Genomic DNA, 17,346 nt, shown 5'->3' with positions numbered 1-17,346 from the left:
CTGTAGGCACAAAAGACTTGTTGTACCTTGTGGTCCTAATTTTTCTTTGCAGGATTCTGCCACTTGACAAGCACCAGAGGAACACCATTTTCCACACCCAGCAGTACTCCTTGCATATTGTTTTTTGACTGTGATGCAATTATTCTTTAGTTGCTCTTGGACTGTGAGAAACAATGTGTAGAAACAGTCAGCAACACATTGATACTGCTCTGAAGACCTTTGATCATGACTAAACATTATGTTTCTTCAATTATTTAATAATCCTCATCAACATATTGTAGAAATATTCTGAATTATAATGGCACTTTAATCTGAATATGAATCACTGATCCACTCTCTTGATAAACAATAAAGCTGTACAGTTGGATGACTAAGAAATCTCCTGTTATCATAGTTACATAAAGAATTATGTTTAATTATTTATCCTGAAACTGGAACTATAGATAAGTTTTTCTGTAAGGGGTAGATTAGATTAACAAAAAATAGTAAATAATAAATCCCATCACAATTTAACCATCAAAGATCTTAAGATAACACTTTTTGTGTTGTAGTTTTTTAATGTATCACCAAGAGAGCAGAGGAACTGAGGAAATCAATCAAAGTAGAGAAGAAGAAGGGTGTGGAGTCTTATGAAACAATAGAGACGTTGCTCAAACATAAACATAATCTCTGCGGCACATATTGCTTTGCATTTCAGACATTCATATTTGACCAAAGACCCACAATTGACCTTTTATACACTTAACAGGAAAGCATTGGTGTAAATGATAATGTCAATGTGGTGCTGACTGACATGGCATAATGAAACAATTAAATCCAGAGGAGCTTCCATTAATGTTAATGGTTACACATCTGTATTTCCTGCCATGTCAGTCCAAGTGTAAACAGTGAAAAAGGTCATTTGTATAAATGTTTTGTTGTCAGTTGGACACCACTGTGTTATGAAAACTGAAAGACAAATTAGGCGTTATTTAAACCAGCTTGCATGTTAATAGAAATGATCATTGCTGAAAATTTTTTCTGTTGAAATTGGGAAAGCTCGCACAATGCAAATATTTTCACTCCGATCTTTGTGTTTGTGCAGACCTGTACATTTACATGTTTATTTGCCTTAATAATACTGCGGCTGACAAAAAGCACAATATTCCTGTCAAAACAATGGGTTTGGGTCCTGGAAGCAAGTAACTATCAGACAAATTGTATGTTGGTACAACAGGTGTGTTTAGCAAAATGAGGCTCAAATATCAACCAGAATGCAAATTCAGCCACACCTGCAGAAACCTCTTTCATGACAGACATTTTGACTAAGCAGCAGAACGGAGGTATGACTAATAACATTAATTAGTGAAACTTCTGGTCCTTACCCAGTACCAGGGCCCTGAAACTCACCTCACATCAATGGATTGCAGTTCTGTTTAATCTTATCAATCAGATCTGTGCTTTTTATGCCGTGGCAAGTCAAAATGTCTGCGGTGTTAAAGATTGGCTGGAGTCACATTTCATTTTACCACTGCTTCCTCTATTTGTGTGTAATTCAGCCTGTGAAGTTGGAAAATGAAAGATTCACATACAAATGTCAGAGAAAGCTATACACTTCTGTGTTTGTGGCTTTATTATAATGTTGTCTGACCTTTTCTCTCATTGTTTGCTTTCTATGAAAGTTGACAGGCAAGAATACAAAACTTCTCCCGAAAAGACGTTTCATTTATTTAACTTTCTTTCTTCTAAATTAATTGACTACAGGTGTGGTATAAAATTTGGAGGGTCATAATTTCTAAATAAGTCCCACATTTCACATAAGAAAGAAACTAAAATACAATCCTACATGTTTACATTAAAAACTTGACTGACGAATCCTTAAATCAAAATGTGATATTAACTAAACAAGAAGTCAGATCTGTCTGCTGCCGTCAAAATTATTGTAAAAGTTATTAACCGTTTGATGTTGTTGGCTTGTAAAACATCTGGTTTGTCGATAGAGTGACTGATGTTTTGAGAAATCTCATTGAAATTAGAAATTAGAAAATCTGTTACAAGAGAGACCTTCAGTCATACAAGGTCCTAAAAGTTTGCAGTACTCAATATCAGTCTTGGTATTTTTTGAAGGTTATGAGATCTGCACTGTATGGAAGCCCTAAAGGGCCATGCATTCATACATTTTATTTCCTCCGTTTTCCCGTGATAAAGAGTTAATTTCATTTGTTTTCTTGAGATCTCGAGTTATTATCTCGAAATAACAACTGCCGTTTTCCCGAGATAACAGGATAATTTTCTCGAGATCTCGAGATAACGAAACTTTGTTTTCACGAGATAACGATATAATTAATTCGAGATCTCGTCAATAACTACATAGCTGGTCAGCTATGTAGTTAACGAGGACATCAGGCTCACTTAGATTGCGTCGCCGATATAGCTGAAGCCTTGCTAACCGTCTTTTTAGATTATGCACACTAATGTGTATATTATCTGTAATAGCAAGGCATAATGCTATACCAGCCTGTGTCAGGCCTTGATTGAAAAGATATGTGACGTGGTGATCGATATGCTCCTGCTCCTCTGACATTGCTACACTGAATGATGTTTCCTGCAATGATTTAATATACTACACTATTGTTTTGTTTTCTCAAGATCTCAAGAAAATTATCCTGTTATCTCGGGAAAACGGCAGTTGTTATTTCGAGATAATAACTCGAGATCTCGAGAAAACAAATGAAATTAACTCGTTATCACAGGAAAACGGAGGAAATAAAATGTATGAATGCATGGCCCTTTAGGGCTTCCGTAGCACTGAGCCAAAAACTGTCTGTAATGGGAAAAACAGCGTTCTCCCTTCTCATGGCTTATTACATTTATTCAATTCATTTTAATGGGATGGAAACTCTACAGTCACACAAACAAATATGACATGCAAATAAGCTACACTCAAGCAACACACCCCGGAAAATATGCAAAAGTGGTCCTCCCATCCCTCCCTCCAGCAATCCATACTTAAAAAAACAGGCTCTGATCCCTTTTGCAAACCACAGCAGCCTGTGTAAGGTGGAGGTGAAGCATGGACGTGTTTGGTGGCGTGTTTTTGTCCTTAGGCTGGCTGATGCTGCAGTTGGCTGATGGGGAACTGGATTACATCTCTCAGGGTCAGGGGTTGCAACTGCAGGGTGACTTCATCCTCGCTGGACTCTTTCCTCTCCACTTCGAACCTGAATCAACTGGTAGTAGTAGTTTGCCTGCTTTGGTTAATTGCAATCTGTAAGTTGTACTGGACAGTAAACCTCCACTGATCTAGTGTATTTCTATGTTTTCTCTGCATGTCTATCTATAACATCAACCCAAATATTTTACATTTTTCACAATCTGGAGTTTTATTCACTATGTGATTAATTTTCTCTTTAACATGCTACCTTTTCCAGAGGTAAAGTCAACCAACACGGATATCACCTGATGCAAGCCATGAGATTTGCTGTGGAAGAAATCAACAACAGCACCGGGCCACATCCTCTTTTACCAGGAGTGAAGCTGGGCTATCAGATGTACGACGGCTGCACGAAATCGACTGCTATCCTGGCCGCAGTGGACTTGCTGGAGCACTGGGGCCCCTTAACATCTGGGACACAGAGAGACAAAGATTCAAACTTCAACAACAGCAGTCAGAGAGGAGTGGCTTTGATTGGGCCGGACAGCAGCAGCAAAACGCTCACCCCTGCTGTTTTACTGGGGTCCTATCTTATACCACAAGTAAGTTATCGCCTAATTTTTCTAGGAACAGTACATCCAAAATTGAAAATTCAGTTTATATCTTCTCACCCTCATGCTGATGGAAAGTCAGTTGAAGTTTTGCATGTTTGAAAAAGTTTCTGGAGCTTCACAGCAAAACAGCATTACATTTTCCTGAACAACTGAAGTAGGTGGGGACTTGTTTTAAAACATAAAAACACAACCAAAAAAAATGTTTGCACCCACTTCATAGGGGCTGCTTTTTTGGTTGCTTTTTAACACAGTAAGTCCGCAGCACCTCCAGATGTTTGTGAGAATGCAACAATGCTGTTTTGCTGTGAAGCTCCAGAAATGCTTTGTGGACTACGAAACTTCACCCGACTTTCCAACAGCATTAGGGTGAGTAGATAATGACTGAATTCTCATTTTTGGGTGAACTGTTCCTTTTATCATGGCCCTTGAATTATTACCTCGTCTACATGAAATACAACATAGAATCATTCCTGTCATGTTCTTGCTTTATTTAGATCTCTTATCAATCATCAAACGAAAAGCTGAGCAACAAGTTCGTCTATCCATCCTTTTTCCGCACGATTCCCAGCGACAAGAACCAGGTGGCAGCCATGATCCAGCTTCTGGTTCGTTTCAACTGGACCTGGGTTGCCATTTTAGGCAGTGACAACGCCTATGGCCTGGATGGAATGCAAAGCCTAACCACGCAAGCACCAGACTACGGCATCTGCATCGCCTACCAAGGAATCATCCCAGCTTACTCAGATGACAAAAATCAGACCATGAGGAACATCGTGCAGAATTTACTGAAGACCCAAGTCAACACCATTGTGGTCTTCTCCAACAAGGTAGAATTCAGTTATTTAATCCCATTCGTCATTGAGAAGAAGGTGACAGATAAGGTATGGATCGGGTCAGAGGACTGGTCAGCGTCTTCTCTTATATCAGGCATACCTGGGGTCCAAACCATCGGTACTGTGCTTGGCGTGTCCATCAAATATTCAAACATGTCTGGCTTTCAGGAGTTTGAAGCGAAGGTGTTGGAGGCCGCAATGCACTACAGTGACACTCAGGAAGTCTCTAATGTTAACACAAACTCGGGCAATGACTGTGTACAGAGCACAGGCTTGTACAACCTCGCCAGGATGGATTTTCCTCTGGAGAAAAATGACGTCACCTCCTCTGCCAATGTGTATAAGGCAACGTATGCTGTAGCTCATGCTCTGCACCAGGCACTTGGCTGTGATACTGGAGAGTGCCAGAAGAGGAGGGTGTATCCGTGGGAGGTGAGCAGATGGGATCTTGAAACATAGAATCAGGCAGTTTGTGAAATAGTCACAAAATATTATCTCTCAAGGGAGTTGTGGTCGTGTCTCTAAGTGCAAGAATCTTTCATGTCTGCACCACTTTTCTTTGACTGAATGAAACACTACATTAAAGGGTAACTCCAGAAATGTTACACTGTAAACACACATTTACACAAAGTGTGTTTACAGGCATTGGTGAGTACTACTGCATATGTGGAAAAAATATTTTAAAGCCTTCTGTGGCTCCAGAAGAAGCCGCATGTAACCTGATAGTTGCCTTGCGGGTAATGTAGGTGCAACAGAATTAAAAAGGTGATCTCTCTGGTTCTGTTTGTATCAATTTTGATCATTTGTATAGTATAGAAATGCATTCCCCAGAACCACTTTTTGTGTTACTGCACTGATGTTCCTTCTCCCTCTCCACCACAGCTTCTCTCGTGGCTCAAGCAGGTGCAATTCACTGTCCAAAACACCTCTGTCTATTTTGATGCGAACGGTGACCCGCCCACAGGATATGACATCGTTTGCTGGATTTGGAGGGGGCCGAACTGGTCTGTCAGAGAGGTGGGCTCTTTCAGCCCAAATCCCACTACGCTCACAATTAATGCTGATCTAATCGAGTGGCACAACGCAGGAGAATCAAGTCAGGTAAGACCCTCTGAAGTATTTTTGAGTAAAGCGATTGGAAAGTTTTTGTAAATCTTATAAACTCCTCATTTTTTAAATGCAGTTCAAATTGCAACTGAAAATGTCTATTTTGATAGATTGTTGTTGAGGTATTTGTTATTGAATCCCTATGCACTCAATTATTGTCAGTCTGTAACTTATAATTCTTGAAGGTCTGCTCTCTCCAAGACTCTGCACCATATAAAAATGGCTGAATTACAGTACATTAAAACTTGACCATCTCATCCCATTGGACTAATCTAAATGCTTTTTTGACTTTTTAAGAGATATATGTGATTGTGTGTTGCATGACTTGTTTTTTCATCTTATTTCTGTTCTCGAGTCTGGAGATTTTGATCTCAATGATATTATCTGATAAAGTAAAAGTTATGTATTTTCTTTTTCAAACCCTGCTGTTTGTGTCTAGGTGCCAAAGTCCATCTGCTCTCCACCTTGCCCAAGTGGACACAGGAAGCTGCTGACAGGGCAACACACATGCTGCTTCGACTGCCTGCCCTGTCCCGCTGCTACATTCCTTAATCTGAGCGGTAACATGAGGACACACAGAGAAAAGCCAAAGCACCAGAAAAATATTCAAAGACAAAAACAGAGAGAGAATGAATTTGTACAGATTGAGAATCATATGCTGTAACCTGTAAATGTGTGTGTGGTGCAGGTGAGTGAGTGTGTGACAGCAAATATAAAACAAAGTAGTAAGATATCCAAAAATACATTTAAGTGCAAGACAAAGAGCATCAAAGTTGACAGGAGATGGATGTCCCATGTCGCCTGTCAGGACAAAGACCAACAATAAGGGAAGGTTCATCTCGTGAAGTCTTTAATTCTAGTAATAAATCTAGTTGAAATGATCAAACCACCAATCACAGCAGTATTTTCCAGCTGTTGTGTGTGAGGTTGACCAGAAGGTGGTGCTACGTACTCACACTATGTTCTGATTCAGGCACCAAAGGGATGCAAAACCCCTTTTTGGATTGAGTCACTGTGGCTAACATCATGTGACAAATGGCCAGAACACGCTGCTGTGTGTTTTCTCTTCTGGACCATAACATTTCACCTTGATCACTTACTAATGTTAAAGGGACAGTTCACCCCAAAATCAAAAGTACACATTTTTCTTTTTACCTGAAGTGCTATTTGTCCATCTAGTTGTTTTGGTGTGAGCTGCAGGGTTTTAGAGATATTGGCTATAGAGATGTCTGTCTTCTTTTTAAAATAATGGAACTAGATGGCACTCTACACAGCTTGTGGTGCTCAAAGTGACCTGGTTACTGAAGAGAATCCACAGGTCATGACTTTTTGAAGGAGACATTGCTGTTGAGTTTTTCAAATGTATTTTTGGCACTTTGAGCACCACACATTTCACTGCCATCTTCTTCTATTGTACTGGAGAGAAGGCCGACATCTCTATGGTTGATATCTCAAAACTTATCAACCCACCAAAACAATCTAGATGGAAAAATGGCACTACAGGTAGAGGAAAATATGTGTTTTTGATTTTGGGGTGAACTGTACCTTTAAATTTGAATTCTATCACCCTGAACAAAAAACCCAGCCCAGCTTTTACATCCCTGTTTTCCTCTTTATTTCTGTGCTGTTCCTCTTCCACAGATCCCACTACATGCCAGCAGTGTCTGTCAGAGGAGTGGGCTCCCCCGAGCAGCGATCAGTGTCTGAAAAGGACCGTCCTGCTGCTCGCCTGGGATGACCCCCTCGCCATCGCCCTGCTCGTCTTTCTGGCCAGCTGTCTTCTCATGACCTCCAGCTCTGCAATAATCCTCCTGCTCAACCTGAACACGCCAGTGGCCAAGTCCGCCGGAGGCCGCACCTGCCTCCTGATGCTGGCAGCCCTGACTGCCGCTGCCATGAGCTCTTTGTGCCATTTTGGCCAGCCGTCGCCTCTGGCCTGCATCCTCAAGCAGCCCCTATTCATTATCAGCTTCACTGTGTGCCTGGCCTGCATCACTGTGCGCTCCCTCCAGGTCGTCTGCATTTTTAAATTTGCATCCAAGCTGCCGCCGGCCTATGATAAGTGGGCCAAAAAAAGTGGGCCAGAGATCACCATTTTCCTTGTGTCTGCCACCCTCTTGCTTGTATCTGTGTTCCGTGTGGCCATCGACCCTCCCAAGCCAAGCCAGGATCTCGACTTCTACCACGACAGCATTGTGCTGGAGTGCAGTAACACCCTCTCACCTGGTTCAGCTATTGAGCTTGGTTATGTAGCAGTGCTCAGCATCCTCTGCTTCTCTTTCAGCTACATGGGCAAAGACCTGCCAGCCAACTACAACGAGGCCAAGAGTATCACCTTCAGCCTCATGGTGTACATGATCTCTTGGATGAGCTTCTTCACTCTCTACCTCATCAGCAGGGGCCCCTTTACCATAGCCGCATACGTGTTTGCCATACTCTTCAGCGTCCTGGCCTTCTTCTGGGGCTACTTCCTGCCCAAAATTTATATAATTGTCTTGAAGCCGGAAATGAACACGACTGCCCATTTCCAGAATTGCATTCAAATGTATACCATGAGCCAAAAATGAAGCTTGTGATTATGTCAGTTGATGAAAAGTAGTTGAGGTGTAATGATGCAGGTGCACCAGGTGAAATAATGGGAACAAGACAGGTTCAGCTTCACTTTTAAATGTATCTAACAGCTGAGTGTAAATAGTTAAGTATACATGTAGAAAAGTCTCAGCAGGGGAATTATTGATCAAGGACACTTGCCAGTCAGTCAGATATTACCACTACAACACAGCACAACACAACAGTGTGGGAGCTGTTGTAGAGAATCAACAGCGCCCCCTGGCAGCCGTACGAGGAACTGTCACAAATACTCACGCTTTAATTGTACTTTGTCTGTGAAAATGAATCAACGAATAAATGCATAAATAAATACAATTGGAGTGTTCTATGTGTTGGAGAAAGGACAGTCTTTGAGATTATTAGATTTGATAAAGTGACCTTTGATATGTGATTTAATGTTCATAATTTATAAATAGTTAATAGTTAATAGATATTTATTTATTTGGGTCAACAAAACAAGAGGTAAGATCATATTTCCAGGGATTTGACAACAAGTGGCAGCTGGTCACAGAAAGAAGTACCAGTATTTCAGCATGACGTAACATCTCATTGCATATCGAATAAAAGCACAATTGGCCAGTTTTGTGTCTGTGTCTGTGTGTATGTGCAACCACAGACACACACACACACACACACACACACACACACACAGTGCTGCTGTTGGCTGTTGTTTGAGAGGAGAGATGAAAAGGCCTTTTGTGGCTGGGAGGTCAGCGCTATTGACCAGTAGATGTGTGAGTAGAGTCCGAGCTTGGTTTTCCCACAGTCCTCTCCGTCCACTCACGGCTTAATACCCTCAGTCAACAATAGAAGTGTGCCACGGGTGAACAAGCAGGAGCTTTATTGTCAGCACACCAAGGACTGGAGCAAGGTGCTGCGGGGAGGATCTCAGGATATTTGTTTGACAAGCTTTTTGATCCATTGCATGTAGGAAAATTAATATTCATCATCACATGTGTGGAAATATAAAAGCCTGATTGTTCTCAAATGTTCCTTGATCAGTATTATGAGGAGTTTGGTTGATCTGACGGATACAGTAAGGCTCCAAAAAACGATAATGAGACACCCCAGATGTCCCATACAAACCTCAAATTTAAACAAATGCAGAAACGAATTTACTCATTCACTCACTGCTTGGAACCAGCAGAAGTCAACAGTCTCTAGTAGTCTCATTTGAGCCCACGTTATTGCTCCGAATTCAATAAATCACAATCAAAAACATTAAATCTGCATGTTAACAGAGTGGAATTTGTTGTTTATTTCAGTAAAATTGTCTGTAAAATAAGTCAAGAACTCAAAGCCAGACTTAAGTTTTTGTAAAACTGTGACTTGTAACAGAGCATTAAAAGATTTATCAAGGACAAAATGCATATAAATATATATCCAAATTGTCATAATATAAAACTGAAGAAATGTCTCAGTTCTGCACTAGCAATTTAATTTATAATTACAATGCGCACTTTCAGTGCCTTTTCCCTGAATGCTATCAGTGCATTGAATCCTGTTTAATTATTCCCTGGGAGACCATCAGGAGATTCATCCTGTGTCCCCTGGTGTGACTGGAGTGTGAGATAACCAACAGCAGCAGATAAGAGACTGACAGCATACCATACTCAGTGTGATGGGAATGGTTTTATCTCTCCTGGTCAGCCTGTGATTGCTTCACTGCTCAGTTATTGATGTGTGTCCAATTGTTAGAAACCCAGCCCTGCCTGAGTCACATGGGCTTGTTATGCTAATAACGCACTATAAAATGAAGATTGGTTCCTCCAGTAACATCAGAACAAACAGTGGCATCCAGAAGAAGCTGCTCACTTCACCTGCACAGACATGGCTCCCTGCTCCACCAACTACTCTTCTGTTCACCACATCAGGATCTCTGAGAGAGACAACATCAAAGTGAGTACAGGAGGGCATTTTGAGGCTTTTGCATCGTGCAGTACAGATGTCTGACTGTTTATTTCTGAATTTGAATCATGAGCTCACCCGCCTGTCTCCTCTCCCACAGTTGAGAAAACCCGTTGTGGAGAAAATGCGCAGAGATCGCATCAACAGCTGCATCCAGCAGCTCAAGATGATCCTGGAGAAGGAGTTCCACAGGCAGGAGCCCAACTCCAAGCTGGAGAAAGCAGACATCCTGGAGATGACTGTGAGCTTCCTGTGGCAGCAGCTGCAGCCGGGCCTCCGTCACAGCACAGACTACAACCAAGGCTACTCTCACTGCTGGAGGGACTCCGTCACTCCTCAGCAGGAGAAGCAGCTAGATCAGGCCCAGAGAGCCAGAAACTCATCCACAGTCTGCTCCACCCTCAGGCCCACCACGCTGCAGGACAACAGCAGCAGCAAAGGCCCCGTGTGGAGGCCCTGGTAGAGACTCAAACACACAGACACTGTGAGACCTGAGGGGAGCTGCTCTCTCCCTCACTATGTAGGAAATATATTTCCAGCCTGCTCATTCATGTTGTTACTGAGTGTTTTTAGTGTTTCATCACATTGATGAGAAGATACCTATGATATCACAGTATCCTCATACTTCACAGTGAGGTTATTATCAATGTTTTGTTACTTTTTGCAATTGCAAATACAGTATATGAATTGAGTGAAATGTAACTTGTTTTGAAGTTAAAAGTGTATGTCACAATTGTTTGAAACTAGCTTTGTTTACGGAGCATGTCTATAGTGACTTATTTACCTTTAATAAAGGAAGAAAGGGGGCACCCTGGTAGCTCACCTGGCAGAGCGTGTACCATGTATCAAGGCTGAGTCCCTACAGCAGCACCCTGGGGTCAAGTCTGACCTGGGCTCTTCACTACTTGTCATCCACTCTCCCTCCCCTGCCCTGCCTGTCTCTCTCCAGCTCTCACTATCTAATAAACCAGATATACTGAAAAAATAAGTATAAGTAGTTTTTCTTCTCTTTAAGTAGCTATATGACTTTGTATTTTAGATGTGTTTTCTGATGAAATGGTGACAAGGTTTCATTTTTAGACATTTGATGCTGTTTCCAGCCATCTGGGAGTTCTTACTGCAGCCAAAATTCACATTTCCCTGTGTGGATCAATTAATACCAACTGATACTTTCCTCCAGCATTTTAAACCACCTTTTTGTTTTTAGTCAAAACTATTATTTGTCCACAAGGTTCAACATTTTGCTGATGTCTTGTGCACATCTGTTTCTTTTAAATGAGCTCTGAATTAGATGAATTAAAATAAATGCTGTCCTGTTTCCTAATTTTGGCCTATATAAAGCTTAAATCAAAGAGATTATTTTAGTCTGAACACAACTTTCAACTTGATTTTGGGCGAAGTAACGAGGGGATCATATGAAGTTAGAGTTGATAATTACAGCGGGGAAAACATTTATAATGGTGCCTCAAAATTGTTTTAATCTCATTTGTTAGTTAATATTTCTTGGTGCAAGTAATTCAGTAGCAATTTTTAACCAATTATGCTTTTAGTGATGGGGACAAAAATGATAATTTCACAAAGTTGAGGGGACATGTGCCGAGTGTCCTCAGTGTAAATGATACCTATGAACTTGAGTGTTATGTATGTATGAAAACATCCTGATATCTTTTGCGTCCTGGACCAAACATAACATGACCTTTGACCTCTAAAAGACCTTAAAGCAGACATTCATGAAAATTTCCCCAAAAGATGCTGCCAAGAACAATACCTTTATCTAAAAAGGAAAGTCATCTTTTCAAATTCTCTATAAAAATACATGTATTTATACTTGGTTCATTAATTAAAAAAAAAAAATCTGGAATCAGCATGTTTTTTTATGATTGTATCTTTTTATTGTTAATTGTCATACAAATGTTTAAGAGCCAAAAAGTGTGATAGCAAATCAATAATAGACATCCCATCAAAAAATGTTAATATGGACATCCAACTGCGTTCGCTCACACATGCACACACACACACACACACACACACACACACACACCATCATCATCATCTTCAAATTTGGCATAGATAATTCAACACAGAAGAGAAATATTCTCAGTATAACACAGTATGCCAGATACATATACCTTTACATCAAGCAGTCCAAAGATAAACTCCACTGGAGTAAACAGTCATTTCAAAAGATTTGACCAAAACGTCATCACTCAAAATCAACCAGCTTTAAACACAAAAGGAAAAGCAAACATCAGATGTGAATCAAAGTCAAAGCAGGACAATCTTCAAATAAGTGAGAGCCTTCGCTTTTACTACTTGTCCATCAATGTGATGAGACAATAAAGAAACCCACCAAGAACAAGCAGGCTGGAAATATATTTCCTACATAGTGAGGGAGAGAGCAGCTCCCCTCAGGTCTCACAGTGTCTGTGTGTCAGAGTCTCTACCAGGGCCTCCACACGGGGCCTCTGCTGCTGCTGCTGTCCTGCAGCATGGTGGGCCTGAGGGTGGAGCAGACTGTGGAGGAGCTGCTGGTTCTCTGGGCCTGATGGTGCTGCTTCTGCTGCTGCTGGATGCCCAGCAGAGGAGTGACGGAGGCCTCTGTGTTGGATCCTGCAGAGAGGAAGTGCACAGAGTCCCTCCAGCAGTGAGAGTAGCCTTGGTTGTAGTCTGTGCTGTGACGGAGGCCTGGCTGCAGCTGCTGCCTCAGGAAGCTCACAGTCATCTCCAAGATGTCGGCTTTCTCCAGCTTGGAGTTGGGCTCCTGTTTGTGGAACTCCTTCTCCAGGATCATCTTGAGCTGCTCGATGCAGGTGTTGATGCGATCTCTGCGCATTTTCTCCACAACGGGTTTTCTCAACTGTGGGAGAGGAGACAGGCAGGTGAGCTTATGATTCAAATTCAGCAATAAACAATCAGACATCTGTACTGCACGATGCAAAAGCCTCAAAATGCCCTCCTGTACTCACTTTGATGTTGTCTCTCTCAGAGATCCTGATGTGGTGAACAGAGGAGTAGTTGGTGGAGCAGGGAGCCATGTCTGTGCAGGTGAAGTGAGCAGCTTCTTCTGGACGGCAGTGTTAGCTCTGATGTCTATGGGGGAGCTGCTCCTCATTTTATACCCAGTCATTAGCATAACAAAGCCATGTGGCTCAGGCAGGGCTGGGGTTCCCACACTCAGACCAGTGGGACTCCCAGCACAACAATGGAAGACACGTCAATAACTCACAGAGCATTTATCTGTGTGAGGCATGTTTCCCAAGATAAGCAACAGGTAATTAACACTTTATCAGAGTCATCTGAGAATTTATCATGGACTGAAGGTCAGAGTTGAATTTTTTAGAGGTAAAATAAAGGGAAGGGAAGCACAGGAAAGAGAGCATCTTCAAAGGGGGGTTACTGCAATTAAGGGCCAAATGCTTGACTGTAATAAAACAATATAAGCTGGAGGCTTTCATTTTCTCTTCAAAGGAAGTCTCCCTTCCTCCAGAGAGCACTTTGGTGCTTTCAACACAGGAGCATTTGGACACATGGAAATAAAATGTTTATTTTTTTGGTCACACGCTCACCACACTTACGCTAAATAAAGTTTATATGTTTAACTATTTAAATGAATGAGGGGTATAAAGCTGAAAGAGTAGGGAAGTCATCAACGTCAAAGAGTGACGTCAGCTGGCTGCAGGTTTCATTTCCCACCTGTTGCTTTTTTCCAACTGCTGCTCCAGTTTATTTCACAGGAATCATGTGTGAAGAGAGACTGCAGTGATGTGAGGACAGGCACGCTGGCGATGATCTGAGGCTGACTCGAGTCCTAGCAGGTGTGAAAGCAGGCAGCAAGTGAAGTGGCGCACGCTCTCGGCGGCGCGAGTCGAGACCGCGTGCGGTGCAGAGGCGAGGCTAAAGGTCTCGTGCGCACCTAATGACGCACAGCGTGACTTTTTGATTCAGTTTGTTCCCTCGTCAAGAACATTTTAATAATTTAATTACACCTGAGCTCATGCAGAAAGACGTAAATGGGGTCATATGTGCACGATAGATAGATAGATAGATAGATAGATAGATAGATAGATAGATAGATAGATAGATAGATAGAGCCACCTTTAGCAAAATCATTAGTTTATCTTTTTTTTTAAATATTTCATTTCAAATCATGTGTTTTAATTCTCAGGTTGATCAGTTTCCATGGATTTTCAGTCAGACCTGGATGCTCAGTTGTGTGTGGTGAGACAGATCACATTTAGATGATTGTTTCTAGTCACATATTAGTCACCAAGTTCCGCTGAAACACTGTACGAAACCCTTTAGGCTCTTGTCTGCAGACCCTGTTGTAAATGAACTGTGTCAAATTAGTGTCAAGTTAATGGCATTACGAGCGAGCTGGCAGCGTGCCTCTGAGGGCCTCCATCACTGGCTGGCCCCAGATGTGAAGCCGGCCTTGTGGGTGCAGTGTGAGTAGTCCCGTCTCCCCAGTTTCCCACCAGTCCCCAACATCAGGGTAAATGAGCTACAAAAGCCATGCCGCTCCTCAATGCTCCACTGGGAATGTTAATTGATCTTTTGTTGCAGGACAAACAGAAAGTCTGTGTCCCGGTCCATCTGGGAAAAATCAAGTCAACTGGCTTCGCTGCCTGGCACAGAGGAGCCTGTCTGCCTTTAGTCTGTGTTGACTCTTTTAATTTAAGGTTTCAGACCCCTTCTACAATGCTAAAAGAAGAACTCCAAAGTTTTAATTAAGTCAAAGTAGAAATGCCACAACAGAAACAATCCATGCCAAGTCCTCCATGCAAATATGTTACTCAAATTAAGAAAAGCAGAGAGTATCCACACACTGGCAACATTTTACTGCAAAAACTCAGATTCTTACCAAGTATATTTGTCTAATTTATAGTCAAACTATCTCATTACAGTTAATATAAGACTGGCCTACTTTTAAACTATTTTCACTTGTTCTAGTGGCAGATTTTTTTTTACTTATTACAGGCAAGAAACACCTTATAGTTGTTATGTATCAGAGCCAATGTAGGATATTTTTTAAAGGTATTTGTTTTATTGGCAATTGGATATGAAAAAAAATACTGATTCCTATAATCAGAAAAATGCTGAATACATGCATACTTTTGATACTTAAGTACATTTAAAACCAGAAAATTACTTTGACTACTTAAGTACATTAAATGTAAGATACTTTAAGACTTTTATTCAAGTACTTCCCCTTTTACCAAAGTAATAGTTGAACACGATGTCTTTACTTTTACTCAAGTATGACTTTTGGGTACTTTTCACATCACTGGACATTTTCCACCCCCAGCCTGCATCATGGTGAGGCAAAGTAAACAAGTGCTGTGAGCAAAATATATGCAAAAACAGTATACTGAAGAGAAACTGATCTTATACAAGTGTTAAATTATAAATGTATTTTTAGGCATTTGGTACTTGGTAAGGTAATCATAAATAAAAACAAATCTGCACAAAAAGAAATGTAAAAAAAAAAAAGTATTTTACCATCAAATCAAGTCAACATTTTATGAGTGTAATGTTGATTCTAAAATCTTTATCTGTAAGTAACCTGTAACCCCAGCTGTGAAACAAGTGAAGTGGAGGGTATTTCAAGGTGCTTTAGTGATTATGAGTAGATTTATATACGCATTCCCTCTGGGGCCTTCTGAGCAGGTTTGTGACCTGTTGATATTTACTGTCACCGTCAACGCTTAAAACTCTGTCAGATAGTTTTCTATATAAGCAGCACTAGTTGTTTACTCTTCATTTGCATATCTAGGTATGTCTAAGAAAACATCTCTGTCTCTTAATTCATGTCTGTATCTCTTTTGTCATCACTGCAGTATTTGAAAGCACAGTAGCAACTGCCAATCTGTCAAGTCCCGTCCATGCTCGGCTTTATTATCTGTCCTCTCCATTGATTTCATTGTCCGCATGTTTGTGTGAGTTTGTGCCTCCTCTGAAAAGTTAGTGTGCACTACACGGCTGCTGGGGGTCTTTGTCTACAAGTGTGTGTGAAGACGAGTTCCCCTCCCACGAGCAGCCTGAGAGCTCTGAATTCCTGCCATAAAGTCTCGGCCCTAGCTCAGACCTGCGGCAGTGCAGAGCGGCTTCCCGTCAGCCATCTCTCTGTGAGTGTGGTATCTCCCGTTTCCCACACTCTGCGCCTATTCACTGGCCCCGAGACGGGAACAATAGAAGTGTGTCTTGTTACACATCACATTAGCTATGGTGTTTGATCTCCTGTTGAAGGGGGAGGGGAGGCAGCTTCAGCCAGACCATCTGGCCTGGCCAACGAGACCCTGAGAAAGTCCCAGGCAGGGCATGCCACATTCTCCACAACTTCTGCACACAAAATAGTTGTGAAAGACTTTTGTGGCACTTGAGACATAACTCAAGCACTAGACAGCATGCTCCGACCACCACAACAGAGGTGGGGCATGTGATGTGCGGGGGTGTCACCAAACCCCAGTTTTTTTCTTTTTTTTTGAACACCTGTGCACCAGCAAGGTCAGATAAGATGAAACTTTAATGATCCCTGTGGGAAATACTGAGACACAAAGTATGATACAGCAGATAACAGACACATTTATATTTAATACACATAGTAAACAAATCAGTGCATGTCAAAACACATTTATTTCTTAAATTCAAATGTGGTTTAATGTTCAGCTCCACTGGTTCTAATTAACCTCTCAAGACCTGAGAATGTAGATCAGACCAGAATAAATATAATTTGTTTAATTTTTGCACAAGTCTCCTGAAGAATGACTCAATCTCTAATCTTGTAAATTTAGTCTGTATTAACCTTTTCATCAGAAGCAGCATGCACATAATTACAGTTGTATGAATGGTCTCTCTTCTCTTCTCCAAATGTGGAAATCATTCTTCCTAACAATACAAAGTGTGTAAACCTGTGGAGCCTAAATGCAACAAACAAAGTGACTGTGTAGAGGTAGAGTAAGCTATGTGACATGTCACTATGGGACAAGAGCTTTTTTAGCGCTACCCAAACAAACTGCCATAGGAGTCAAACTGTGATTTCTTTGCTGTTGTTCCCTTGCGTGAGGCACGACTGTGAAGCTGCTGTAGTTAAATGCTGTGCTGATAAACTGTGTGAGTGGATTTAAGTGTGTAATCCTTAATG

The 17,346-nt window shown here is 41.4% G+C and overlaps 2 protein-coding genes and 1 pseudogene across 2 annotated transcripts; 2 read left to right on the top strand and 1 right to left on the bottom strand.

Annotated features, from left to right (window-relative positions):
- The first annotated feature begins 3,052 nt into the window (after positions 1–3,052).
- Positions 3,053–8,254, top strand: tas1r1 (taste receptor, type 1, member 1). Its single transcript, XM_073469794.1, has 6 exons — positions 3,053–3,249; positions 3,411–3,735; positions 4,242–5,012; positions 5,463–5,681; positions 6,127–6,247; positions 7,329–8,254. Exons 1-6 carry the CDS (start codon positions 3,053–3,055, stop codon positions 8,252–8,254), a joined length of 2,559 nt encoding a protein of 852 aa, XP_073325895.1.
- A 1,846-nt stretch (positions 8,255–10,100) lies between these two features.
- LOC141000054 (transcription factor HES-5-like) lies at positions 10,101–11,193 on the top strand. The gene is made up of 2 exons (XM_073470676.1): positions 10,101–10,196; positions 10,306–11,193. The coding sequence occupies exons 1-2, from the start codon at positions 10,128–10,130 to the stop codon at positions 10,666–10,668; spliced, it is 432 nt and encodes a 143-aa protein (XP_073326777.1). The 5' UTR covers positions 10,101–10,127; the 3' UTR covers positions 10,669–11,193.
- A 1,450-nt stretch (positions 11,194–12,643) lies between these two features.
- On the bottom strand, positions 12,644–13,338 carry LOC141000240 (transcription factor HES-5-like; annotated as a pseudogene).
- Positions 13,339–17,346: the final 4,008 nt, after the last annotated feature.

Source organism: Pagrus major, chromosome 7 (genome assembly GCF_040436345.1).
Source record: "Pagrus major chromosome 7, Pma_NU_1.0".
Taxonomy (NCBI): Eukaryota; Metazoa; Chordata; class Actinopteri; order Spariformes; family Sparidae; genus Pagrus; species Pagrus major.
This window is presented reverse-complemented; position numbering and strand designations above follow the sequence as displayed.

Coding starts and splice junctions, on each gene's coding strand:
- LOC141000054 (XM_073470676.1), top strand. CDS start 10,128: ATGGCTCCCTGCTCCACCAACTACTCTTCTGTTCACCACATCAGGATC. Junction 10,197..10,305: donor CTGAGAGAGACAACATCAAA/GTGAGTACAGGA, acceptor CCTCTCCCACAG/TTGAGAAAACCCGTTGTGGA.
- tas1r1 (XM_073469794.1), top strand. CDS start 3,053: ATGGACGTGTTTGGTGGCGTGTTTTTGTCCTTAGGCTGGCTGATGCTG. Junction 5,013..5,462: donor GGAGGGTGTATCCGTGGGAG/GTGAGCAGATGG, acceptor TCTCCACCACAG/CTTCTCTCGTGGCTCAAGCA. Junction 6,248..7,328: donor TACATTCCTTAATCTGAGCG/GTAACATGAGGA, acceptor CCTCTTCCACAG/ATCCCACTACATGCCAGCAG.